The 22,044-nt window shown below is 48.4% G+C and overlaps 12 protein-coding genes across 12 annotated transcripts; 9 read left to right on the plus strand and 3 right to left on the minus strand.

The window, feature by feature from the left end:
- Nucleotides 1-898: 898 nt before the first annotated feature.
- ASPWEDRAFT_52993 (uncharacterized protein) lies at nt 899-2,434 on the minus strand (the record flags this gene model as incomplete). Its single annotated transcript, XM_040837812.1, has 7 exons — nt 899-1,286; nt 1,334-1,416; nt 1,462-1,670; nt 1,721-1,866; nt 1,916-2,172; nt 2,220-2,261; nt 2,306-2,434. 7 exons carry the CDS (start codon nt 2,432-2,434, stop codon nt 899-901), a joined length of 1,254 nt encoding a protein of 417 aa, XP_040686570.1.
- A 90-nt stretch (nt 2,435-2,524) lies between these two features.
- Nucleotides 2,525-3,916, plus strand: ASPWEDRAFT_597558 (uncharacterized protein). Its single transcript, XM_040838469.1, has one exon. It carries the CDS (start codon nt 2,614-2,616, stop codon nt 3,673-3,675), a length of 1,062 nt encoding a protein of 353 aa, XP_040686571.1. The 5' UTR covers nt 2,525-2,613; the 3' UTR covers nt 3,676-3,916.
- ASPWEDRAFT_597428 (uncharacterized protein) lies at nt 3,798-5,183 on the plus strand. Its single transcript, XM_040838466.1, has 5 exons — nt 3,798-4,271; nt 4,322-4,438; nt 4,492-4,749; nt 4,844-4,944; nt 5,128-5,183. Exons 1-4 carry the CDS (start codon nt 3,919-3,921, stop codon nt 4,914-4,916), a joined length of 801 nt encoding a protein of 266 aa, XP_040686572.1. The 5' UTR covers nt 3,798-3,918; the 3' UTR covers nt 4,917-4,944; nt 5,128-5,183.
- On the plus strand, nt 4,566-5,671 carry ASPWEDRAFT_597448 (uncharacterized protein). Its single transcript, XM_040838467.1, has one exon. The coding sequence runs from the start codon at nt 4,910-4,912 to the stop codon at nt 5,582-5,584; it is 675 nt and encodes a 224-aa protein (XP_040686573.1). The 5' UTR covers nt 4,566-4,909; the 3' UTR covers nt 5,585-5,671.
- Nucleotides 5,672-5,755: 84 nt separating this feature from the next.
- On the plus strand, nt 5,756-6,233 carry ASPWEDRAFT_42934 (uncharacterized protein). Its single transcript, XM_040835906.1, has one exon. It carries the CDS (start codon nt 5,760-5,762, stop codon nt 6,036-6,038), a length of 279 nt encoding a protein of 92 aa, XP_040686574.1. The 5' UTR covers nt 5,756-5,759; the 3' UTR covers nt 6,039-6,233.
- Nucleotides 6,212-6,849, minus strand: ASPWEDRAFT_42935 (uncharacterized protein). The gene is made up of 2 exons (XM_040835907.1): nt 6,765-6,849; nt 6,212-6,709 (listed from the first exon to the last, which is right to left on the minus strand). The coding sequence occupies exons 1-2, from the start codon at nt 6,785-6,787 to the stop codon at nt 6,421-6,423; spliced, it is 312 nt and encodes a 103-aa protein (XP_040686575.1). The 5' UTR covers nt 6,788-6,849; the 3' UTR covers nt 6,212-6,420.
- Nucleotides 6,850-7,878: 1,029 nt separating this feature from the next.
- Nucleotides 7,879-9,496, minus strand: ASPWEDRAFT_42936 (uncharacterized protein). Its single transcript, XM_040835908.1, has 2 exons — nt 9,058-9,496; nt 7,879-9,012 (listed from the first exon to the last, which is right to left on the minus strand). Exons 1-2 carry the CDS (start codon nt 9,468-9,470, stop codon nt 8,022-8,024), a joined length of 1,404 nt encoding a protein of 467 aa, XP_040686576.1. The 5' UTR covers nt 9,471-9,496; the 3' UTR covers nt 7,879-8,021.
- A 566-nt stretch (nt 9,497-10,062) lies between these two features.
- ASPWEDRAFT_174330 (uncharacterized protein) lies at nt 10,063-11,632 on the plus strand (the record flags this gene model as incomplete). The annotated part of the gene is made up of 3 exons (XM_040831209.1): nt 10,063-10,410; nt 10,467-10,703; nt 10,751-11,632. 3 exons carry the CDS (start codon nt 10,063-10,065, stop codon nt 11,630-11,632), a joined length of 1,467 nt encoding a protein of 488 aa, XP_040686577.1.
- Nucleotides 11,633-12,051: 419 nt separating this feature from the next.
- On the plus strand, nt 12,052-12,994 carry ASPWEDRAFT_30030 (uncharacterized protein; the record flags this gene model as incomplete). Its single annotated transcript, XM_040833357.1, has 2 exons — nt 12,052-12,103; nt 12,147-12,994. The coding sequence occupies 2 exons, from the start codon at nt 12,052-12,054 to the stop codon at nt 12,992-12,994; spliced, it is 900 nt and encodes a 299-aa protein (XP_040686578.1).
- A 2,419-nt stretch (nt 12,995-15,413) lies between these two features.
- Nucleotides 15,414-16,881, plus strand: ASPWEDRAFT_42938 (uncharacterized protein). The gene is made up of 5 exons (XM_040835909.1): nt 15,414-15,555; nt 15,600-15,778; nt 15,829-16,045; nt 16,099-16,186; nt 16,240-16,881. The coding sequence occupies exons 1-5, from the start codon at nt 15,534-15,536 to the stop codon at nt 16,655-16,657; spliced, it is 924 nt and encodes a 307-aa protein (XP_040686579.1). The 5' UTR covers nt 15,414-15,533; the 3' UTR covers nt 16,658-16,881.
- A 749-nt stretch (nt 16,882-17,630) lies between these two features.
- ASPWEDRAFT_70538 (uncharacterized protein) lies at nt 17,631-19,073 on the plus strand (the record flags this gene model as incomplete). Its single annotated transcript, XM_040839132.1, has 4 exons — nt 17,631-18,141; nt 18,204-18,552; nt 18,799-18,824; nt 18,888-19,073. Exons 1-4 carry the CDS (start codon nt 17,734-17,736, stop codon nt 19,071-19,073), a joined length of 969 nt encoding a protein of 322 aa, XP_040686580.1. The 5' UTR covers nt 17,631-17,733.
- Nucleotides 19,074-19,333: 260 nt separating this feature from the next.
- On the plus strand, nt 19,334-21,872 carry ASPWEDRAFT_743772 (uncharacterized protein). Its single transcript, XM_040839462.1, has 3 exons — nt 19,334-20,049; nt 20,140-20,877; nt 20,944-21,872. Exons 1-3 carry the CDS (start codon nt 19,527-19,529, stop codon nt 21,447-21,449), a joined length of 1,767 nt encoding a protein of 588 aa, XP_040686581.1. The 5' UTR covers nt 19,334-19,526; the 3' UTR covers nt 21,450-21,872.
- The last annotated feature ends 172 nt before the right edge of the window (nt 21,873-22,044 follow it).

The raw sequence follows: 22,044 nt of genomic DNA on the forward strand, positions 1-22,044 counted from the left end.
AATATTAGGTGCCTTCCCAGCAAGGTACCGCAAGGCTGTGTATTCCGTATAGTCACCACTTGAGGTGACCACTTTAGCAACCAGACTATCACTGCACTTGACGACAACGCCCCTTAAGGGATTTTCCCATAGTTTCGGAGCGCTCCAGAGTATCGTTCGCAGTGATTCTGCTGAAATATCACCATACTGGCCCATCATGGCATTCACGGCATCAGACAACGGAAACACAATCTCAACCGAGTCTCCGATATCAAGCCACTTACGAAAGTCCGGGGGAGGCAGCGGTTTCTCTATCTCAAGCTCGGCTTTTTCCTTCGTTTTACTTGCCAACCTCAAAGAGCGAGTATAGTAATTTGTCGGGAAAGCAGACAGCAGGTCAACTTCGGGGTCATCGCGAAGTTCTATTCGGAGTTCATTTAAAGTTCGATGGTTGAGGCCGCGTCCGATTTGAGGCTTCTCAGGTACGCATTCTGGTGACTTCTCATGTAAGAGCCTGGGATGAGCTCTAGCAGGTCGGCTGCTGGATTGTCTTCGAGGGCTTTGGTGAATTCCTGCATCAGGTCGTAATTCTGCTGTATAGAACCAGCATCGTTTGGTAAGGATATCATGATGCGATATAATATATATAAGTTGAGCTGGAAGTAGCTGAAATTGGGTTTATCACAGATGATGTTGTACAGTTGACAAAGTTCAATGTACATGTATGATATATTCCAAGCATCATGGGATATTATTGGCTGTGTAGGCCTCGGAGATGCTGATATGATTTGTCCACGTATACATAAAGGGGCACCTATCTTTCTACCTGCCAGTTGTGATTGCCGCATTTGACTGGTTGATTATTCAATATACCATAACCTATAATCAAGCATGTTTAATCTATAATACAATTGAAAACCTACGCCTCAACAGCCTTCACCATCCTCCTCAACCCCTCCTCCAACACACTTCGCGGATGCGCAAACACCATCCGAAACCACCCTGACTCTTCAGCACCATACACCGACCCAGGGGCGATATACACTTTTTCTTTTCTCAGCCGTGCTAGTATATCCGCATCAGTAGTTGTGCAATCTTTCATTTTCACCCCAAGGTTCATCCAAACGAAGAATGCCGCATTACACTCGACATAGGGGATATCATGACGGCGGAGGAAATCCGTTGCGAAATGGTAGCTGTCTGCCAGGCGGGACCTATTGGTGGTTATGTAGGATGATGTGAAATCGTCGTTGAAAAGGAGGGATGTAGCCAGCTGATCTGCGAGGCTGGAGGGGAAGTTGTATAGACTGATCATAGTCAGTGGATGATGTTGAGTATTTGTAAAATAACTTACGAAATACCATCCGCAGCATCCAAAATATGCTTATTTGCCTGGCTAACCAGACAACCTATTCTCAATCCCGTTGCGCCAAAGTCCTGCAAAATCAGTCACATCCATCTGACTCAAGACCAGAAGCTTACCTTACTCAACCCCCATACAACATGAACTCTGCTGGGATCCATCACGTCCGCAGCATCCATAGCCAGAATCGACGTAAACCCCGGGGCATCAGGTAGACGGGGATTATCCCAGACGGACAGAGCATAGATCTCATCGCAGATCAGATGGAGCCCATTTCTGGCACAGAACTTCATATACTCTCTGAGGATGTTTGCGGGGTAGCAGCGTCCTGAAATCGTTAATATTGGTCTATATAGATAGATGGGATGGTGGTAAAACCCAGTGGATTATGTGGCGAACACAAGAGAAGTGCTTTGACGCGAAGCCCTTTGCTGATTGCTTCCGTATATGCCTTCTCATACATATGCACCGCAGCCATGCTAAATGGGTCGGTTTCTGCAAACGCCACCTCGACGAGGTTAACTCTAGAAACATAGGTCAACTTTGTCCAGGTCTGACTTGTAAAAGACCTACCCTGGTCGAGTCCCAAATGTCGTCTTGAATGCATTGAAATACGGACGTCCAACGAGAAAGCAGTCGCCAATGTCAGCTAAAGCCCAGGCGCAGCACTCGAGTGCATTGCTGACGCCGGAGGTGATGGTCAGATGAGACGGAGAGAGGGCAGTGATGGGAGAGAATCGGGTGTTGAGGAAATGGCAAATGGCTTTTTTGAGACGGAGGGAGCCGCTGAAGCCATCTCCGTATGTTAATGCGTGTGCATTGATTTGTGACTGGAAGTTGGTTAGAAGGTTTATTGTGATTGTGGAGGATGACCTACATTTGTGTTGATGAATCGCTCCATTTCATCGTGCATGAGTGTCTATAGATATTAGCGTGAATATTATTAAAGGTGGGTATCCCTACATTCTCAGCAAGACCGAGATTGACAATTCCATCTGGATTGGACTTTGGATCCCACAGATTGCTCAAGACGTCGAGGAAGGCTGGTTTCCGTGTAACAAAAGCATTCCCTCGTGCAGATAGGCCACCCATGTTGATTAATATTGATGAATTGATGAATTACTGCAATTTCTTCTGTGATTTTATTAGGAATGTGGATATGTTCTCAGAAGGCGCACGGATATTGCGGGTAATGCGGATCATCTGATCTGAAATCTTATATGCACGTCAGACTCGGAATTATCATTCATCTCATTTTTCTATAATATACCATGGCTGATCTACACTCTGTCAATTTCATCGATCGCAGGAATATCCCAGACTCCCGCCAGTCTCTAGTCGACATCCAGCCAAAAGGCTTCTTCATCCGCCACCCACCCAAACCCCACCAACTCGAAGATAATCTCACGCCCGAAACATGTTTATTCCAAACAATCCACATGGGCGCTGCCGTGGTAGATTCCAGTCGCTGGACACTGGCAGTGGATGGACTCGTCGAGCGGCCTTTCTCTATAAATCTGGACCAGTTACGGCAGATGCCATCTACCTCAGTCATCTCCTTCCATGAGTGCTATGGGAGTCCACTGGTCGCTCCAACGAAGAATGTGTGGAGGATTGGGAATGTCGTCTGGACGGGCGTTCCGCTGAAGGATCTACTCGCCATCGCACGACCAGACACGCGAGGATCCTTTGTGTGGTCTGACGGGCTGGATTCAGGGACGTTCGCTGGTGTCAGTGCAGATAGGTACCAGAAAGACCTACCGATGGAGAAAGCCCTATCACCAGAAGTTCTGGTCGCGTATGCGATGAACGGGCAGCCTTTAGGCAAAGAGCGAGGAGGACCGGTGAGACTCGTCGTGCCGGGGTGGTTTGGGACGAATTCGACTAAATGGCTGTGTCGGCTGTCTGTGCAGGAGGGGAGATCGCCCGGCCCGTTCACGACGGTCTTTTACAACGAGCTGGATCCGGGGGATGTGGCTGGTGTAAGGAAAAGACCTGTTTGGAAGGTAGAGCCGAATTCGATAATTGTAAGGCCTTGTCCGGGAGGGGTGTTTTGTCCTGGGTATGTCGAGGTTTGGGGGCGTGCGTGGGGAGAAGAAGAGATTGTGCGGGTTGATGTCAGTATAGACGGACAGACTTGGATAGAGGCGAGAGTAGCGCCTCGCGAGCAGTTTGAGTGGCAATTCTTTTGTCTTCAGTTGCTGATCGAACAGAGTGGGCGATATACCATCCAGGCACGAGCAACAGATAAAACAGGTGATCGACAGCCATTGTCACAGCGGCGGAATCATGTACCATCAGTCGAGATAGAGATACAAGATGGGAGAGGTTGAATGAAGCAGGCAGCATTATCCTTGGAAGAATCCAGAAGGACTCAGCCTCGCTGACCAATTTGCTTTTTTGAACAACGCATCTGCACGAGTACCCCTCATCTCCAGTCAAGGGCTACGCAATCACAAGGCTGTCACCCGGGCGCAGCCTCGTATCTGCACTGGTGACATCGCGCAGTCAGCCATATTGTTTCATTTCCCTCGAGAATTCCATTCCCTCCATATCCTCACTTTACATGATTGACAATGTCAAGAGAGATTCAGCACGACAGCCGAGGAGGAATCCATCTCACAATATACCACGATGAGCTTAGATCCGCTCACCATCAACCAGAATGGACATCCCACGGCCCAGATGATCACCGCGAGCGACAGATCCTCCTAGAAGCAGACGAATTCACAACCAGACACAACCTGGACTACGCAAGAGACACGATTCGAAAAGGCGCTCTGCTTGCATCCAATGTAGATATTGATCGTGTCGATGGACTCACCCGCGATGAACTGGTCATCATCGGCAATGAGAAGTCGAAGAATTGGCACCGCCATTCTGGTTTGTCTCAGGTTGTGTATGGCTGTTGTGGATTTGGATTTCTGGCGTGAGAGAGTCTCTGTATATGATATATGATTGAATGAGCTGACATGGCAGTGGGTGGAATATGTTCTCGTTGGCCCTTCCCCATTCCTATCTCCGAGTGTCCGATCGACTACTCCAGACAAAACCTGCCAACGAGGAGAAATTACCCATGATATTTCTGGTTGAATGGTAAGAATACATAGATACTAAGAGTGCTCTGACCAGCGCTCATTTATCAACAGTCTCATTGCACTAGCCGGCTGCTGGAGTACCTACATCGTCAACCATTCAATCGGTCGTCGAGGAGCTGTCTTCCTCAGCTTCATTCTCACCTTTATCGATTCTGTCGGCGAGACTGTTGGTCTTCGCTGGCAGCAACTGTTAATCTTCCGCGTCCTTCTCGCATTTGGCGTGGGACTCCAGGCATGCACGATTCCAGTCTATCTGGCAGAAAGCAGTCCAACAATGAGCCGTGAAAAGATGCTTCGGCTCTGCTCTATGTATGTTGACCTACCTTCCTCTGCTGCTACAATCTGACGAAATAGTGCCACTTATGTCGGATTCTTCTTTTCAGGACTAACTTCCGCTTGTGAGACTGCGGCTCCATCCATTGCATCGTTTCTCAACGTCTGCTATCCCATCCTATCTGCCATTCTCCCGATGCTAGTCTGGTTCTTCCCCGAGTCGCCTCGATGGTATGTATCCCACTGGCAGATGGATAAAGCATATGAATCTCTACTTCATCTTCGCGGTGTTGAAATCCTCGCTGCTCAGGATCTGTGGCAAATACAGTCCCATATTAGCACGGAAGAGGGGAAGTTTGGGAGAAAGAGGTTTCACACAAAACTAGTCCAGCTCATCACCGTTCCACGCATTAGAAGAGCTACGATAGCATCATCCATCACCATCATAACAGCCACACTATCTGGGACAGGACTGCTGGTCGGATCATTTGAGCAACTCATCGCGCTTTTCATAAATATCTTCACAGATGGATATGTCGTTCCGGCGCCGATCATGCCCGTATACGTCCACCTTGCCATCTTCATGGCTACAATGCTCGGCCTGGCGATGATCGATATACTCGGACGCCGTCGCGCGATTTTCATCAGTCTATCAGGGCTAATCTGTCTGCTCATCTGGATGCGACTGTTCTTTCCCTCGCGGCACAGCCAGATGATGATGGTGCTCGTTTCCGGTTGTTTTCTAATTAGCCTTTCGTCAATCGGGGCGGGCTTTCTGTTCCTCTCGTATGCGGCCAAGGTCTTTCCGATCTACCATCGAGGTAATATAAACTCTTTTCCCATGGAGGATTATTTGGCTGACGATGATTAGAAATCGGCATGGCATTTACCTTCTCCATTTATCATGTCTGTCAGAATCTGGCGAAAATCATGCTTATCCTTCCCCTAGCAGTAGGAAGTTCCTCAACGAAGCTGCTGCATGCTTTTGCGTAAGCCCCTTCCCTCAAGTACATACCGCATTCTCCTAACTCGGACTAAACAGGCTCATGCATGCCATTCTCTTCTGCGCGTCTTTTCTCGTCATCAGAGAAACCAAGCAGCATTCTCTCGAGGAGATCTCTTCAATATTCAAACTGTCTACTAGAAAACTCGTCCGGTATCGGCTATCCAAAGAGCTCCCGTACATGATTAACCGCTACATCCTCCGTCGACACGTTCGACTAGATGATATAGACAGACAACAGCAATATCCAACGCACAGTCGCTATACAGATGAAGGGGGTGTGGTCGTGGATGAAAATGATTACCAGGATAGTCCAGTGTGATGTTTACTTCGATCTATCTATAATCATAGATGAATAAATACTAGCTGCCCAATAAACAGCCTGGAACATTCCAATAATTAATAAGGTTGGCCATGACCCACATTTATGGATTGTACAGCCAATGATGTAGCGTACCACGCGGCTGAGGCTGCGAGTGGGGCAGCTGAAATCGATCTTAGATACGGTACTGGCTAGCTCATGGCGGGGCTGGCGGGGTTACGTTCAGCTCTCACCTGAAGCGAGGCTCAGCTGAGGCCAGCCACATTTCCACTCCGGGAAAATACTGAATAAATATAAAAAATAAAACTCGATCTTCAATAATACTCAGGCCAACCCAGTCATCTAAATACATCATTCACGACAAGGCTGTCGCTTCATAATTTCAAGACTCTTGTTCAGCTTGCTGAAGAAGCTTGAAGAATGTAGGAATGTCTCCTTGCACGGCAGTACCCAACTGTTGGCCTTCGCGGAAGAGAATCGTCACAGGCACCTCCTTCGGACCGTCTGGAACGGGGAATAGGGCAACATCAACAAAGAATGTCTCAAGCTGGCTACCGGGGTGGTTTCCTGATTCCAAGATTTGGTATTCACCAGTACGTCCAGCTGATCCGTCGAAGAAATAAACGAGGGTGGGCTGGGGTCTGTTGATGAGGTCCTCGTAGAGCCTGGGCCTGGGATATTCTATTAGTCTTATAGAGATGGGGGTTATTGATGAAGAGGACATACGCGGGAATTTCAATGAAAGGCATTTTGAAGGGTTGGCTTTGGTGGGCTGTGTTTGGTAGATAGGAGGAAGAAGTGGGAGTGAGTTGAACGAAGATGGAGGATTGAGGGGGTACGAGAAGGGTATTTATAATTAGACGGTAGAGAATAGTCTGTTCTTCCCAAGCTGAGCTGAGAGTTCAGCTTTCAACGTCATAAAGTGGGTTGGTCTGAGCTGGACAGCGGGGTTGTCAGCTGAATGCAGATCACGCAAGCCGGCTGGCCTACCATGCAATAAGTGGATATGTTAAGTCGCCCAACATTGGGCCACCAGCCTGGTCTATTTCCTGATTGGGTTATCTATTTATTATGCACTCCATACTCATGATATCTAAGATCAGCGATACAGGCAAGCAGCCACGCCCATGCAGTCACCTCAAAATCATGAAAATTAATATAGAAAACATTTAGATAAGAAGTCAATAACAGCAAGGTCGATGCATATCGGAGGGATTGGAGTCTAAGAATGGTATGCTTTCTGATATGCTGTGCTACAAAGACATGGTGGCTCTAACGGTCTACCGATATAGCCCTGCAGAAGAGAAAAAAAATATAGAAACAGATTGCCATGTTGAAAGTATCCGTCTCAAAGATAATGTAGGCTGCTTTGGTCTTGTTCAGAAAGTGCAGTCCTTCTTCCGGACTCGGCGCTTCTTCCACACTAGGACCCATCGCTGGACATTATTAGTTCCCATCATCCCTATATCTCAAGTCATGGATTGCCGACTTACGCAACGGCACACAGACACCCCCAACGCCGCAATGGCCAAGTGACTGTGGTCTAACAATGCAGAAAGAGGGGATTGGCCAAGGAAACAAACACCTTTTCAGCCGAGTGACCAGCCGGGATTTGAATGCAGGACTGTGTGTTGTTTGCCTGTATTTATTTCTCAACAGAAGCCCCAACACAGCAGAGATCTGCTTCGCCTCTGTGTTCTGTGGAGATGGTGTATTCTGTCGGACCGATCTCGGCTGATCCCGTCGAGTACCCTGGTTCTGACCATCTACTCTACTCAGCTGCACAGTACATAACTGAAAGTGGGCCCAGGCTTCGCTCTCAACTAGTTCTAAAATACAGTGATGTTTTTGTATGAAATATACAGAAAAGCTCTGGAGAAAAAAGTAATTTCTTGGCAGGTCAAGTGATATTTCCTATTTTAGTTTTGTGACTTCACCTGAGGTGATGGCCAGCTAAAGCACTGCTCGTGCTACGTCTCTGCATTATTTCTGCCCAGTCAAATCGACAAAATTCATCACCTTCCTCCCCGTCGTACTCCGCAAAAAGCCACTATAATCAGGCAGATACTTCAGCACAAACAAGTCGCTGTTGTTCGGGTATACCTTGAAAAAGGTGCGTATCGCGTGCGTCAATTTCTCCTCGTCGAGCTTGCCCGGCCCGGAGTCTCGCAGCACACGTACCTCCAGCACCACTTCCAGATGGCTGGTATCGTTGTCCGGATACCGCCGGATGATCTGGTACTGCAGGATGCCCCACGACTCGGTCTGCATGACGGCCTGGGCTTGTTGGAATTCGTAGTACTCGCCGTACCAATCGAAGCTGATTTGGCGGTCGCGGCCGTAGACGCGCGCGATGCGGTAGTGCGCCGCGTCTTCAGGGGAGAGGCGGGAGGAGATCGACTCGGGGAGAGGGTGGAGGGAGGCAAGATCGCCGCAGACGTAGCGGACGAGCGGGTTGCGGAGGCGCTGGAGAGAGGTCTGGACCAGGAGACCTTTTTCGCCGTCTGGAATGGGCTGGGGCTGGCTGGCGAGGTTTTCTGTGTTGTTGATGATGGAAGTAGGGAGAACCTCGAGGTGCATGAGGCGATTGTCGAAGATGAAGTCTGCGTAGTTTTTCTCCATTGCGCTCTCGGTCAGCTCGGCCGTCGAGGCACCCCATGTGCCTGCCTCTGCGCTGCCGATCACCGATGTCAGGGCGATGCTGGGAAAGACGGACTTCAGAAAGCTGCGCTGGGCGGGCGTCATGGGCTCGGATGTGTAGAGAGCTTTGTCGATCTGGATCATCTGCTTTTTCTCCTCTGGCAGCGTGGTGATGTACCGCACCAGCTGGACCAACTGGCCTGCGTCGCCGGCAATGGCGTTGACGCGGTACTCGATGAGGCACTTGACGATCTTCTCGAGCTCCATGTCACCTCCTGCGCAGAGGACAGTGGCGCCAGAAGCTTCAAAGACCTCGGTCATAAGGTCGAGTGCCCTGTCATTATTAGCGATGCATTATACAGCCAATCAGCAGACACACCTGTAGAGATAGCCACACACGTGCATCGTCAACATCCAGTCTCCCGGGCCGAGAATGTCGCATGCGCGCAAAAGCGAACCAAACACAGCCCGTTGCTGGCGATTCTCAATCGAATCAGTCGCAAAGACCATCGGCTGTCCTCCTGAGCCTCCGCCGGTTGTGCTGATGTAGGTACCTTGTCGGTATCCATTGCGGGGGTCTTTATCATTCGTGAGTCGCGCAATCTGCTTGTACAGTTTATCTTTTTCCGTCAAGGGAAACTTGGACAGTTCAAGGCCATTTGTTGACTCCCGCGCATTGGCCAGGACTGAGGGCAATTCCTCGCGAGTTGGGGGATAGGTGGTGTCAGAGTAGAAGGGATGAACACTGGCGACGGCCAGGACATCGGAAAGGGGGTAGTAATCAGCAACCATGATGGCGATATTCAAGGTGGAAGAACAGAACTGGCAATGAGGGGCTTCGGATCAGAAAAAGTGGTCCTATATAGGAAAATAGCTGCAGTTCCGCGCTAGCCATAGCTGGCTAGACTGGCTGCAAGATGAAGAACCATTGATCGGCTGCAGGCGCTACTAGTACGGTACGGTATTTGATACAGCTTTCTTCAGCTGCGATCCATCCCACTCTAGTGCGCGAATCACAGCATGCCCTGCAGCCAGCCACTGTCTTTCTATGTCTCAGTTGAATTGAATAGTGACCAAAGCTGCAGGAATAGCTTCAAGATGAGTATCACCGTGTGATAGATCCAATTGGAATCCGGACTTGGTGCTGGTCCAGACTCGCCATTCAGCTCGTGGCGATCATCTTTTCCCCTGACCCACAGCCCCAATCGGGTAGAAGAAGGACAAACAACAACACGCTAGGAAAGGCAGATGTTGTTAGCGCCTCGGCATCTCACATGCAGATGAGGGGAAGAAAAAAAAAAAAAAATGCAATGTCATATTAATATCCCCAATTCTCATCTCTTACTCTGTCTGTCAATCAATCACATTTACCATATAGCTCAAAATGAAAAAACCATCGTCAAATCTCCACACCATCATCCTCCCCTCCAAGCAGGGCGAGCAATATGTCCACCCCACCGACAGCGACCCGACTACCCGCCAGTCCCTCATTGAAACCCTCCACGCAAACATGCTCAATTGCAGTCCCCCGCACACCTGGACTGGCGATATCTACCAGACATGTTCCCCGCATCCGGTTCTCGTGACGCCCAGACACAAGCAGCAGGTGGAAGTTCTGAGTGAGGCGTTGTCAGCAGCGATTATCGACATCGTCAACAGATGGTGGAAGGATACCGAGGCGCGCTTCCCGGAGCGTATGCCGATTGAGCCGTTTGAGGAGGATTTGCTACGTGTATGTCTTTCTTTCTTTGTCTTGTTAAAATGATCTGGCTAATTATGATTGTACAGTGGCTTGACTCCCAGCCAACCGATGTGATCAGTCCGTTCGAAACCCGTGCGGGGTCATGGCGTCCAGATATGCTGCTTGAACCAGCAGTCGAGGGTGGCATTGAGAACTACCGCATCTGCGAGATCAATGCGCGCTTCTGCTGGAATGGGTTTATGCTTACGGCAATTGGGCAGCAGGCATTGCTGGATATGGGGGTTGGGCGGAATGGAGTCAAAGGAGTGACGGATCCGGAGATTGTGCGTTTGAATCTTCAAGATAGAGGATGCCCAAGCTAACTGAATAGATGAAAAATGGACTGAATAGTCTGTATAACAGGGATCTACCACTTCATCTCTGCAAAGGCGAAGAATACGGCTACGACATTCACTTGTACACTTACTATGCAGAATCCATCGGGATCAAGCCGCGATTCGTTCATCCCGCTGATTTACGGTTAATCGAGTCGCCTCAATCGCCTGGTGGATACAGACTATACTGTCTGGCACAGGATAACCCACAAAACACAATCACCAATGCCGCCGGTGAGACTCTGGAGGAAGTCCACCAGATCGGACTGGAACTGCACCAGCGAGAGCTGGCGGCTATGTCGGCGGAGATGCTCCAGCAACTCAGTCTGCGCTGCTTCAGTGACATGCGCAGTATCCTCCTCGTCCACGACAAGAGACTGTTAGGCATTGTCCTCCAGGAACTTGATAACCTTGTCGCCCGCAATGTCCTCACCACCGAGCAAGCGGCCATTCTCAACAGAGGCATCGTACCCACCACCCTCCCCGGTTCACCGCAATTGACAGACTTCATCACTCAATCCCGCAAATCAGAAACCCTCAAAAATGCGTACATCCTCAAACCGGTCCGCAGCGGAAAAGGAGCAGGCATCCTCTTCGGCGACCAGCTCAGTCAAGAAGAATGGCTGGCGAAACTGGAACCGATGCGCAATCCCCGCCTCGTCGCGGGAATGACTACGTATGTCGTACAACAGCGGGTCGAACATAATCTGTACAAGGTATTTCTTCACGAGAGCGACGGCGTGCAGCACTTCCCCTTCATTGGCACATTCATGATGATGCATGGCAAGTTTCTTGGCCTTGGGCTGTGGAGAAGTGGTCCGGGGAGAATATGTGCGCTGAGTCGAGGTGGTGCTTGGATTTGTTCAGTGGAGGAGTAGAGAATCAGAATCCGGATACTGCGCAGTCTGGGCGGCATCACAATGTAACTAGAGTAACCAGCGCAGTGACAACAAGTAATGATCAACACAGCTCATGAAAAATCTCATCGAGCTGAAGCCGAGCTGAGCTGAAAAGCGGCCGAGACCCACTCAGGAACAAACACGCGATCCTGGAACTGGGCCTGATTGGTGCATGGCGTTACTAGCGCGTACATGGACCCGCAGTCTGCGGGACTGTGGAGCCACCATGGCTAGCAGACGCAACTAATTACGTTATGGCAACAGGAACAATCGACGATGGGGAAATCGAGCTGATGGCCAGCTGGGATCGGTGGGGGGAAGCTTTCTAATATAGATCGATATCTGCTTGGCCGAACCGGAGTTTCTTCTCTCTCGACCCAAACTTTGAACAGGCCATCATGCAGCGATTATTACGTCCTCTGTGTACAGCCAGACTGGCTCGACCATCCAGTATGTATACACACATTCAATTGCACTCATTGCTAACAAACAGACTCTCGATTCATATCAACGTCAACCATTCCCCGTCTCACCGTCCCAAACCCATCCCACGCCTCGCAAACCACCCACCTCGCCTCCGTTAACCGCTTCCTCCAAGACGATGGCATCCTCCACATCCAACTCGCCTTCGCAGACGACAAAAGCAGCTATATTCAGGAGCTCCTCCTAAACCTGCACAAGCACCACTCCCACGGCCTCCCACTCACCCACAGCGCCGACCGCGGCTGGATGTGGGATATCCGGCCCTCGCCCGACTCCTTCCAAAGTAATAACCACCAAGCGCGGTCCGAGACAATGGAGGAGTTCCCCTGGCATACAGACTGTAGTTATGAGAGCGAGCCGCCGCGGTTCTTCGCGTTGCAGGTTCTACAACCGGATACGTGTGGCGGGGGTACGTTGTCTGTGCTGAATGTCGATCATCTCCTGACGCTGCTGTCCCCGTTCGCGAGGGAGTGGCTGTTCACACCAAATTATCGAATCAGGGTTCCACCTGAGTTCATCAAGAATCAAGGAGAAACGGACATCGTGGGGAATCTCCTCGCCACGAATCCCAATGGCAAGGCGACGCAGCTCCGGTTCCGAGAGGACATCGTCACGCCTTTATGTGATGAGGCAGCGAAGGCGTTGGCAGAGCTGAAGAGCGTCCTGCTAGGTCCCGCTGCGAAACAGCAGATTCTCAATCTCACGCCGGACTTGATGCCGCGCGGATCGATTATCCTCATGGATAATGGACGCTGGTTGCATGCTAGGAATGAAGTTCGGGATCCGAAGAGACATCTGCGGAGAGTGCGCTGGGATGCACGACAATTTGTGACTCCGGCTGCACAGTTGGGTCTGTAATCATATCCTATTGGTGTATTGGTCGATTTAAGCGTTGATTTTCTGTTCTGCTTATATATTAGATTTTCTACAAGTACATGTACGGTCACAGCAACAAAATAATAAATGGAGGATCACCAGCACACAGTATATATTTTCTCGTTGTATATATATTCAAAACAAAGATAAATAATAAATAATAGCAGACTTGCTATGACCCTATCAGGCACTTGGGTCTTTAGTTGTACGCGAGTACCCAATATATATATATATATATATATATATTTTCATCACGTGGCTCGGTCGACAGCTGGTAAAATAGCCTTTCTCTAATTTTCTCTCAATTAATGAATAGAGCCATATCAGCTGGATTTGAAATAGATTCAGCATCACAACTAATAACTCCTGGTGGTTGGGAGAATAGGGTTAAGAGCATCCCCGCAATTAGTTCTCATGATATACACAAGGTTCGTACCACATTTTCACCAATTTCACCCCTCTTAGCTGCGCTGTCAGTGTGATGCAGTGGTAGTGCACCACCTGAAAACTCCTATAGATGGGACAGTAAAATAGTAAGGGACTATTTTCTAGAGGGCTAGGCTTTGAATACGGGTAACGGCTCAAAATATCTACCAAAAAAAAAACTCCAATCTACTATTAATAGTGGGTCTCTTCTACTTATCTGTAAGGTAGTTATCTCTATATATCTTCTAGAGTTTTTAATACATACCATAGTTTAGCCCGTCCTTATACCTCTAGGGAGGTCAGTGTTAGGGAACGTAGTTAGGATCTGTTAACCAAAAAATAACGCGAGACTAAAAGGAATATCCAGACATTTCTGGTAGTCTTTCATGGTTATGTAATGGTAAAATTCAGGAGTTGATGGGATTGTATGGCTCCGCCTTCACTCTGCTAGGATATTAATTGCCGCAAAGAAACAACAAAGAACCCCCTCTTACCTGCCATAATAGCAGTCCTAGGCATTCGAATATCTTGTTACTCATTTATGATGCCAAAATGTAAACAGATGAATGAAATCATGGGGCTGATCTCTGTCTTAATCTACTTTAGTCTACTGTCATAGGTCAGATCTTGCCATTGAATGAGTACCCATGCCGGCGCTTGCGGGGTTTGAAAACTGGCGAGAGACATATAATTTCACCTGGAGCACTAAAAGTATTGTCATTCTTACCTTTAATAACAGAATTATAGTTTCCGTAGCTAGTAGTGCTATTGATATTAGGAATGTTATGAATCCTGGCATGTTCTATAGGATTTGAGAGTTTAAATATTATCTTGCCTTATGTCATGGGCTACGCCCAGTATATGACTAAATATGTATATATTTATCGTTGAATGATCAATCGATCAGTCAACTTGAACCCTTTGTGGTTGAGTGGTAAATTCAGTGAACCATTCAGATCGATTCACCATAGAATGGCATACTAATTCCACATTTTCAAACAAATAAATTATATCTGACTAATTTTACTCAGTGATATATACTTTGATAAATTGAAATGATTGAAAACTACGCATTTAATTCATTTTTTGAAACCCACAAAGTCTGGCTACGATATTACTAAAATGGGGGATGAGAGGAAATTTTTTGACACACCACCACTTAGTAAACTGGTATTTGTTAAGGATCCCTGCCCATGTGAAGAATCTTTTACTAGAATATATTCAATCAGTTTATAAACAAAGTCTTGTTCTGGGTTAAGTGTAGTACAAATGATGATATGATTAGTAAATTAATGATCATGCACAAGACAGGGTAGACTAATGCAGCAACAATGCAGGTATAATGTGATATTGATAGCATCAAATACTATTCAAGTACCTTTGTAGAGAAAAAAGTTTGACATTATGATAGTTTTACATTGCTGCTATACGACTATACTGCTGAGTAGAAGCCCCGTAACAATAATATATCAGATCTACCAATTTGTACATAGTAAAAGCTATTCGCTCAAATAGAGTAAACAATCGAATATATTGCGGGGATTATTGTGGCTGGCTGACGATTCCCCGCTTTTACTTGCAGCCATCAATGCCTTCAACCCGCCAGAAATATACGTGGCAGCTGCGAGTTTCTTCAAATTGCTTTTTTTCAACCCCTCTTGATCTGTGAATCTGCCACCCTCTCGGATATTCCCTCTAGCTTCCGATTGATCAACTTTCATGCAGTGTCACCTTTAGCATAAAAAACTTTGTCTAATATCCAATCACGCATACTCCATACCAGTCTAGACTTGGTGGCAGGTTTCAGCTCAATCTCATACCAGCCGATCCGAGGGTAATTCCCTCATAGTGAACGTATTCACGTAATCAATATCCTGCGAGCGCATGATGTCATCCTTGGAATGCTCAGCTCGCTACGCATTCTACCAGCCATCAGGCAGCGGATGTCGGTGTAGGCTGAATAGCCGAGAATGAAGTGGTTAGGAGGTCGACTGGGGCTATATACAGGGGTCTCAATCCCGCCAGATTTGAAAGAGACAGACACAGAAACAAATCTTTCAATTATCTGACTACCCACCTCCAATCGACAACAACCATGGCTTCTGAAATCCAGTTCCGTGCGTACCTTATCCTCTCAAGCTCTTCTTCTAACATACTTCAGGCACTGCTATCGCAGCCGTCAACGATAACTCCAGACTTCGTGTTTACTTCCAGGATCCGCATGCCCGAATCCGCGAGACCCAGTACGAAGGCAGCTGGAAGGGTGGCCAAGTTGGCGATACCATTGCCTTTGCCAAACACGGCACCCCGCTGGCTGCCTGTACCGATAAATTGAGAGAGGTAAGCACTGCCAGCAGCCCGCCCTATCGAAGACAAAACTAAGCAGTCAGACACACGTGTTCTATCTTTCCTCGTTGAACTTCTTGCGCCAGCGGTCCTACAATCCCGCTTGGGCTTGGGGAAATGGTGATATCGGGTATTACAATGTGCAGGCGGCACCGTACTCTAAGCTGGCAGCCGTCTACTTGACGGACAAGGTGCCGGAGGAGACTATCCACCTGTTTGTGCAGAATACGAACGATGAGATCCAGGAGTGGAAGTGGACATGTATGTCGGATAATCTCTTGACTTGAATATGGATGACTGATGCGTTCAATTAGCCTCTGGTGGATGGACAGCAGGCGATATCTTGGGCAAAGCACTGCCAGGCTCCACCATCGCTGCCACCAAGTGGGAGGATAATATCCGGTATGTGTCATCTCGCATCTATTACACCAGGATGACAGACTAACCCAAAGCAGAGTCTACATCCAAGAAGACAACCAAAACATCGTGCAGAAATGCTACAGGAGCGACAAGGGCTGGTGGGACATGAACCAAGTCATCGTCTCCAAGGTCCCCATCCAGGCCGGATTCGACGTCACCTGCTTCTACTGGGACGTTTCCAAGGGTATCAACCTCCGTCTGTACTGGGCCAACTCGGACGGTTCGTTCTGGCAGTGGTGCTGGGATGCACCGGGCAAGACGTACGCGGGCAAGATGGCCGGCTCGACTATCTTGGGCACGGAGATCGCGGCTATTGCCTGGTCGAATGTTCCCGAGCTGCGGGTTTACTACCAGGGCGGAACGAATGTCGCTGGTATCACTGAATGGTTGTATGGAAAGGTCAACAACTCTTCAGTTGGAGCAACTGGCAAGAACCCTTTGCCTCCTGCTTAGGATGATCTAAGCGAAGATGATGTTTCGCAGATTAGTGATGGGATACTTCAGTCAATTTAAATTATTACTCAGTGGCCCAAGCTCCGTAGAAATGCCCATCGAGATAGCGTTATATATATAGGATTTGCAAACACTACGTACAATTCTATCAGTGCCTCTGTTCTCATAGCTATTGATCGGATGGATAAATTGACATTACTTTACCCCATGCTGCCTGAGCTGACTACTTTATGACATAAATATCAGCATCTGGTATTTAGACTGAGCTTAGTGCCGAGTTATGCAAAAGATACACCGAATGCCGGATCAGGCCGGACAGCGTCGTTTGGCTGATGATGATAGATCTCTGGTATAGCTGAATCACCCTGCATAACTCCAGACCATCACACCGCAGCATAATTGCTTTTCCAGCAGATGCAGATCTGAACGGGGTCAAACCCCCGGTAGCCAGCCACTGTTCCCGCCAGTTTCTTCTTTACGGTTGATGCTTCCAAGATCAGTGTTGTTTGTGGGGCCGTCAAAGTAGGTCACTCGTGTCATGGGATGTATGTTCTTGACAAATATTCGTGATCGAGACAACCCAAGCGAGAAAAGCAATATGCAAACGATGAAAGCCCCTCATCTGATGGACCAATCAGAATGACTCAGCGGAAATGTTGGGTGTTGAAATATTGAATACCTATATCATCGTGCATGTATGTACGTAATGCAAAGTCTGTAGACTTTACAACAGGAGTCAACGTGTCAACGCATCAATGGCCATATGCAGCTTGTGCTCAGCTGCAATCCTGTCAGCTGGATTTCCTTGCTATGATGACGGTGGCGGTTTTGAATATTTAACCGGGGAACAATCCCATATTCTCAACACCAGAAATCTCTTTCGGTAACTCAAGACATCTTCTTTTCATTCATCTTCCTCTTTATCTTCCTCAGCTTCGATCAAGATGAGTCGCAAGGCGCAAATCGGCTAAATCAACGACCGCCAGGAGAAAATCGACGCGGCATGGGACAGGTTCGATGTCGCCCAGGCCTCGCGAGTGGCCGAAATCCGCCGGCCAGCAACGAAAGTCGATGTCATGAGCGAGGATGAGTATCAACGGATTGCAAGGGCAAGAAACGTGTCTGCGCAGTACTTCTCCCTGTTCTCACGGGAGACATTAACTCGGGATGCCGGTTTCCGCGCCGGGATCACCGCATTCTTTACCGACAACTATCCTGACATGGCCGATGCTACGGCGAGAGTCGCTGAGAGTCTCGCCAACTCGCTGATTGTGTATTCCCAGGCATCCTCGGACCCCTGCTTCGGCGGTGCAGGACCTGACACCAAAGTACCTGCTTGTTCTCGCTTACAAAGGGTGCCTGGATACGCCAATGTCCTTGAAAATGGGAACACGGCTCTGATCGAAATTGCAGTTTTATACTTGAGCATCCCTTACGGGTCTATTGGCATTGAAACTGAAATTTTGGGGCCTTTATCGTCCGCTGTAAGTCATCTCAGCCGAAACAGAAAGAAAGCGCACAAAGTCTCACTGGATCAACCAACCAGGACACCCCATCGGAATTTCTTCTGAAGTTGATTGAAAAAGACCTGGAGGCAGGGTCCAAATATCCCTCAGAGGCTGAGCAGACCATCCTCAAGGGTGTCATTGGCGATGCGCATACAAAACAGGCCTTTGCCACCCACGTTAAAGAGCTCTTTCTTATTTACAACCCTCTTCTCCAAACACTGGGCTCCATTGTCTCGGCGGCTGTAGTCCACATTCCCGAGAATTCTAGCCCAGTCCCCGAAGACCAATTCGCAAAGGAATACGAAGAGACAGAAAAAGCCGTGAAGGAGTTTGTTGCGGGCAATTTCGAGGAAGAGCGAGACCAAGCTATCCAAGACGGCGTCATGAGTATGTGTGCAGACAACGCTGCTACCTCGACCAGAGTCAGCATTGCTCAGGGGAATTCGTCTTGGAGCCTTTAAGGGTTCAAAGAGGACTCCGTTGAGGTTTGCTCGGATTACATGAGACATGGGCTTCTATAACTAGAGTATGCTGGACAAGTTCAACTACGTTCTTTGAATGGATTCTATCGTGATTTTCTACTTCATATATATTCAAAGAATTAGTATTGAGTGTAGTACTGCCAATGGCCAGGCATGGAATGGTCTATATCGGGCCAAGTAAGTCAGCCCAATCGCCCCCGAACCATGGCTAGAGATGGGTCTGCTTGCTTCTGTGCCCAGTTCATAATACGGACTGGCTCCTTGGCCTTGAGAATAACGAGATACCGCACTCCGTGTATTGAGCCACGGTGGGAATACTCAGCGCACCTAACTGCTGGATTTATTCCCATTGCGGATGATGCTGGAGGACATGATAGAAGTGGTGGACTCGGTCTTGGAGTTGTTTGCGACGCTGGATTTGGATAAGTTAGTGGATTCTCTTTGCTGCAAGGGTGTAATCTTCAGGTTGGCCTCCTCGTCTCTCATGACTACAGTAGCTGCCTGGATCGTGGCAAAGAAGGTGAAGGATGGGACAGTCGTGACCATGAAGTTTCATGCGTAGCTGACGAGGTATCCCTTCACCATGCTGTTACAAGTATGATGCCTAGTGCATTATCAGCATCAATCTAAAGGGTAGAATAACCTACCGCCGCCTGCTATTGCCTTCCCATAAGTATGTAGCCGACCCGCAAACTCCTTTTCCAGCCCTAGATGACATAGCCATATTGGTCCATGTGAATGTGCCTCACGGGATAAGAATGAGGTTTCCCTTCGGCAAAGCCCGCTTGCCTTCAGCCACCAGCTCCGCCAGTGGCGCAGCGTTGCCACCCATACTGTATATCGACTCGAGGGTCACGAATACCGTACACCCCAGACGAGATGCTGGAAATCCTGCAGACCACCATCAATCGAGACTTTGATGGAAAAATGCAAGTGGAGGGTGGATTCGATGGCCCCTTGATGCGATGGGTTGCTAGACATGTATGCCGCAAGAACACCGAAAGTGGATGTGGTAATATCTTGGGCTTGCGTGCCGAATTGTCCGCTATTCTAGAGAGAGCTCGACGTCGACTCGCACAGGACAAGAATGGGACCTGTCAGATAGACCCGTACTTCCTCAGTCAAGACGATCTCTCTGGGCCTGATACGGAAGACCGTCTGGTGAAGAGTACAGCTTGGGAAAAGTTGCAACGGATGGTCGGGCTAGAAGATGTGAAGGAGAGGGTGCGTCGTTTGCATCATCTTCTGCGAGACAATTTTGAACGAGATGACCAAGGCCAATTATTGCTTCCAATCAACCTCAATGGCGTTTTCCTGGGCCTCCCCGGGACAGGCAAGACGACGGTAGCGAAGCTATATGGCCAGATTCTGGTTGACTTGGGCTTGCTGAGCGAAGGGAAAGGTAAGTAGAAAGCACTTGGTGGTTGGCACTCCCCTTTTTTTTCTTTTTTTTTCTAGGAAGCTAATAAAAAGCTTGTATGCAGTGATTGAGAAACACCAGCAGACCTTCTTGGGCAGTATATCGGTGATTCCGAAAAACACACCCGAGAAGCCATCAAGTCAGCAGAAGGAAATGTCTTTATTATAGACAATGCTCACATGCTCTGGATGGGATCGAAAGACAAAGTCGACAGTTTCCGATACGGCATCATTGACACCATTTTCGGTTGCGTTCCAGGAAATGGAAGAGCCAACCAGTGTGTCCTACTGATTGGGTATAAGAATGAAATGGAGGAAATGTTCCGGAATGTAAATCCCGGTCTTTCACGACGGTTTCAACTGTCCTCGGCGTTTCACTTCCAGCCATATTCAATCACAGCATTGGAACGTATTCTGACCCTCAAGCTGGAAGAATACCACGTATCGGCCTCTTACGATGCGAGATTGGCTGCATCAATGTTGTTTCGGCATGCCATCACCTCCCCCCAGTTTGGGAATGCAGCTTATGTGGAAGAAGTAATTCAATCTGCGCAAGTATCATTGGCAGAGCGATACCTGTCTAATAGCAGCATTGATCGGAATCAGCTCGAGGCGCAAGACTTTCCCACGGACTGGGATCGCGCATTAAACGCAGAAGAAGAATGCCAGAGGCTTTTTGAGGGCGTTGTTGGGTGTAACCCAATCATATCCCAGTTGCTTGAAGATACAAAAGTGGCCAGGAATTGTTTCCTGCGCAATATAGACGCACGAGACTACATTCCCTTTCATTATATATTCAAGGGACCTCCAGGTACGTCCATCTAATTCTTGGCATTGAAAAATAGCTGCAGCGGTCAACAATACTGATTTGACCAAGGGACCGGCAAAACAACCACCGCCAGGAAAATGGGCCGGATCTTCTACCACATGGGCATTCTGTCCAGCACCGAAGTGGTAGAGTGTCCAGTGACCGATATGATCGGGTCGTATGTTGGACAAACTGGACCGAAAACGCTGGCCCTTTTTGAAAAGGCCGTGGGAAAGGTCCTCTTCATCGATGAGGCATATCGACTCTATGATCAATCTGCTAGTGGCCGTGAGTTTGCCACAGACGCCATTGGCGAACTGGTTGGTGCGTTGACGAGCGCCCGATTCCAGAACAGCCTGGTGATTATTCTTGCCGGGCACGGGCCTGGAATGGAAGCCCTTTTGAGCTCCAATCCCGGCCTGCGGAGTCGGTTCAAGCGAATCATGACATTTGAAAACATGGATGGTGTAGCGTGTACCCAGCTGCTCATCAACACACTCCGTCAACATGGTGTCGATACCGCACCCCTCGAAACCCCAAGTTGCGAAGCAGCACAGCGCTTTACGATCTATTGACCTCTCTATCAAAACTCGATGGCTGGGGCAATGCACGCGATATCATTACCATGGGTGAGAGGATCTTCCGGGCCATCATGACCAACTGTCACGAGACAGATCCGCTGGTGGCAAATATGGATATAGTTACCACTACCGTGCGTACGATGATTGCAACAAGAGGTGGTCGGCCTCCTGTATCGCCTCCACCAAACAATGTTCTCAAACAGACGGGGAATGACTTATTGTTCAGGAGTTGGGTGAGATAAGTGGTGGGGGTCAAGAGATGCTGATGAACTGTTTATAATATATAAAATAAGTACGCTGTAGCAGTAACGCTTTTGGGAAGGAAACTGTTAAACAAGAAAATCAAAATAGAAGACTATCGTCTGAATCGTAACTGCTATAATCTGTACCTCATCTAGGTATTAATGAATCAAGTACAACAGAACCATAAGTTGATAATGGGATTATACTTTATACCATAGTATCTAGAATACAGATTGTGGGGTAAACCTTAAGCAAGGGAGAAACGGGTTCTTTGATGGATATGATTGGCCAACCCCAGGACAGAGTATTATACAAGAAATATCACGTTGATTTGGCAGCATATATT

Source organism: Aspergillus wentii (genome assembly GCF_001890725.1).
Source record: "Aspergillus wentii DTO 134E9 unplaced genomic scaffold ASPWEscaffold_6, whole genome shotgun sequence".
NCBI classification, from domain to species: Eukaryota; Fungi; Ascomycota; class Eurotiomycetes; order Eurotiales; family Aspergillaceae; genus Aspergillus; species Aspergillus wentii.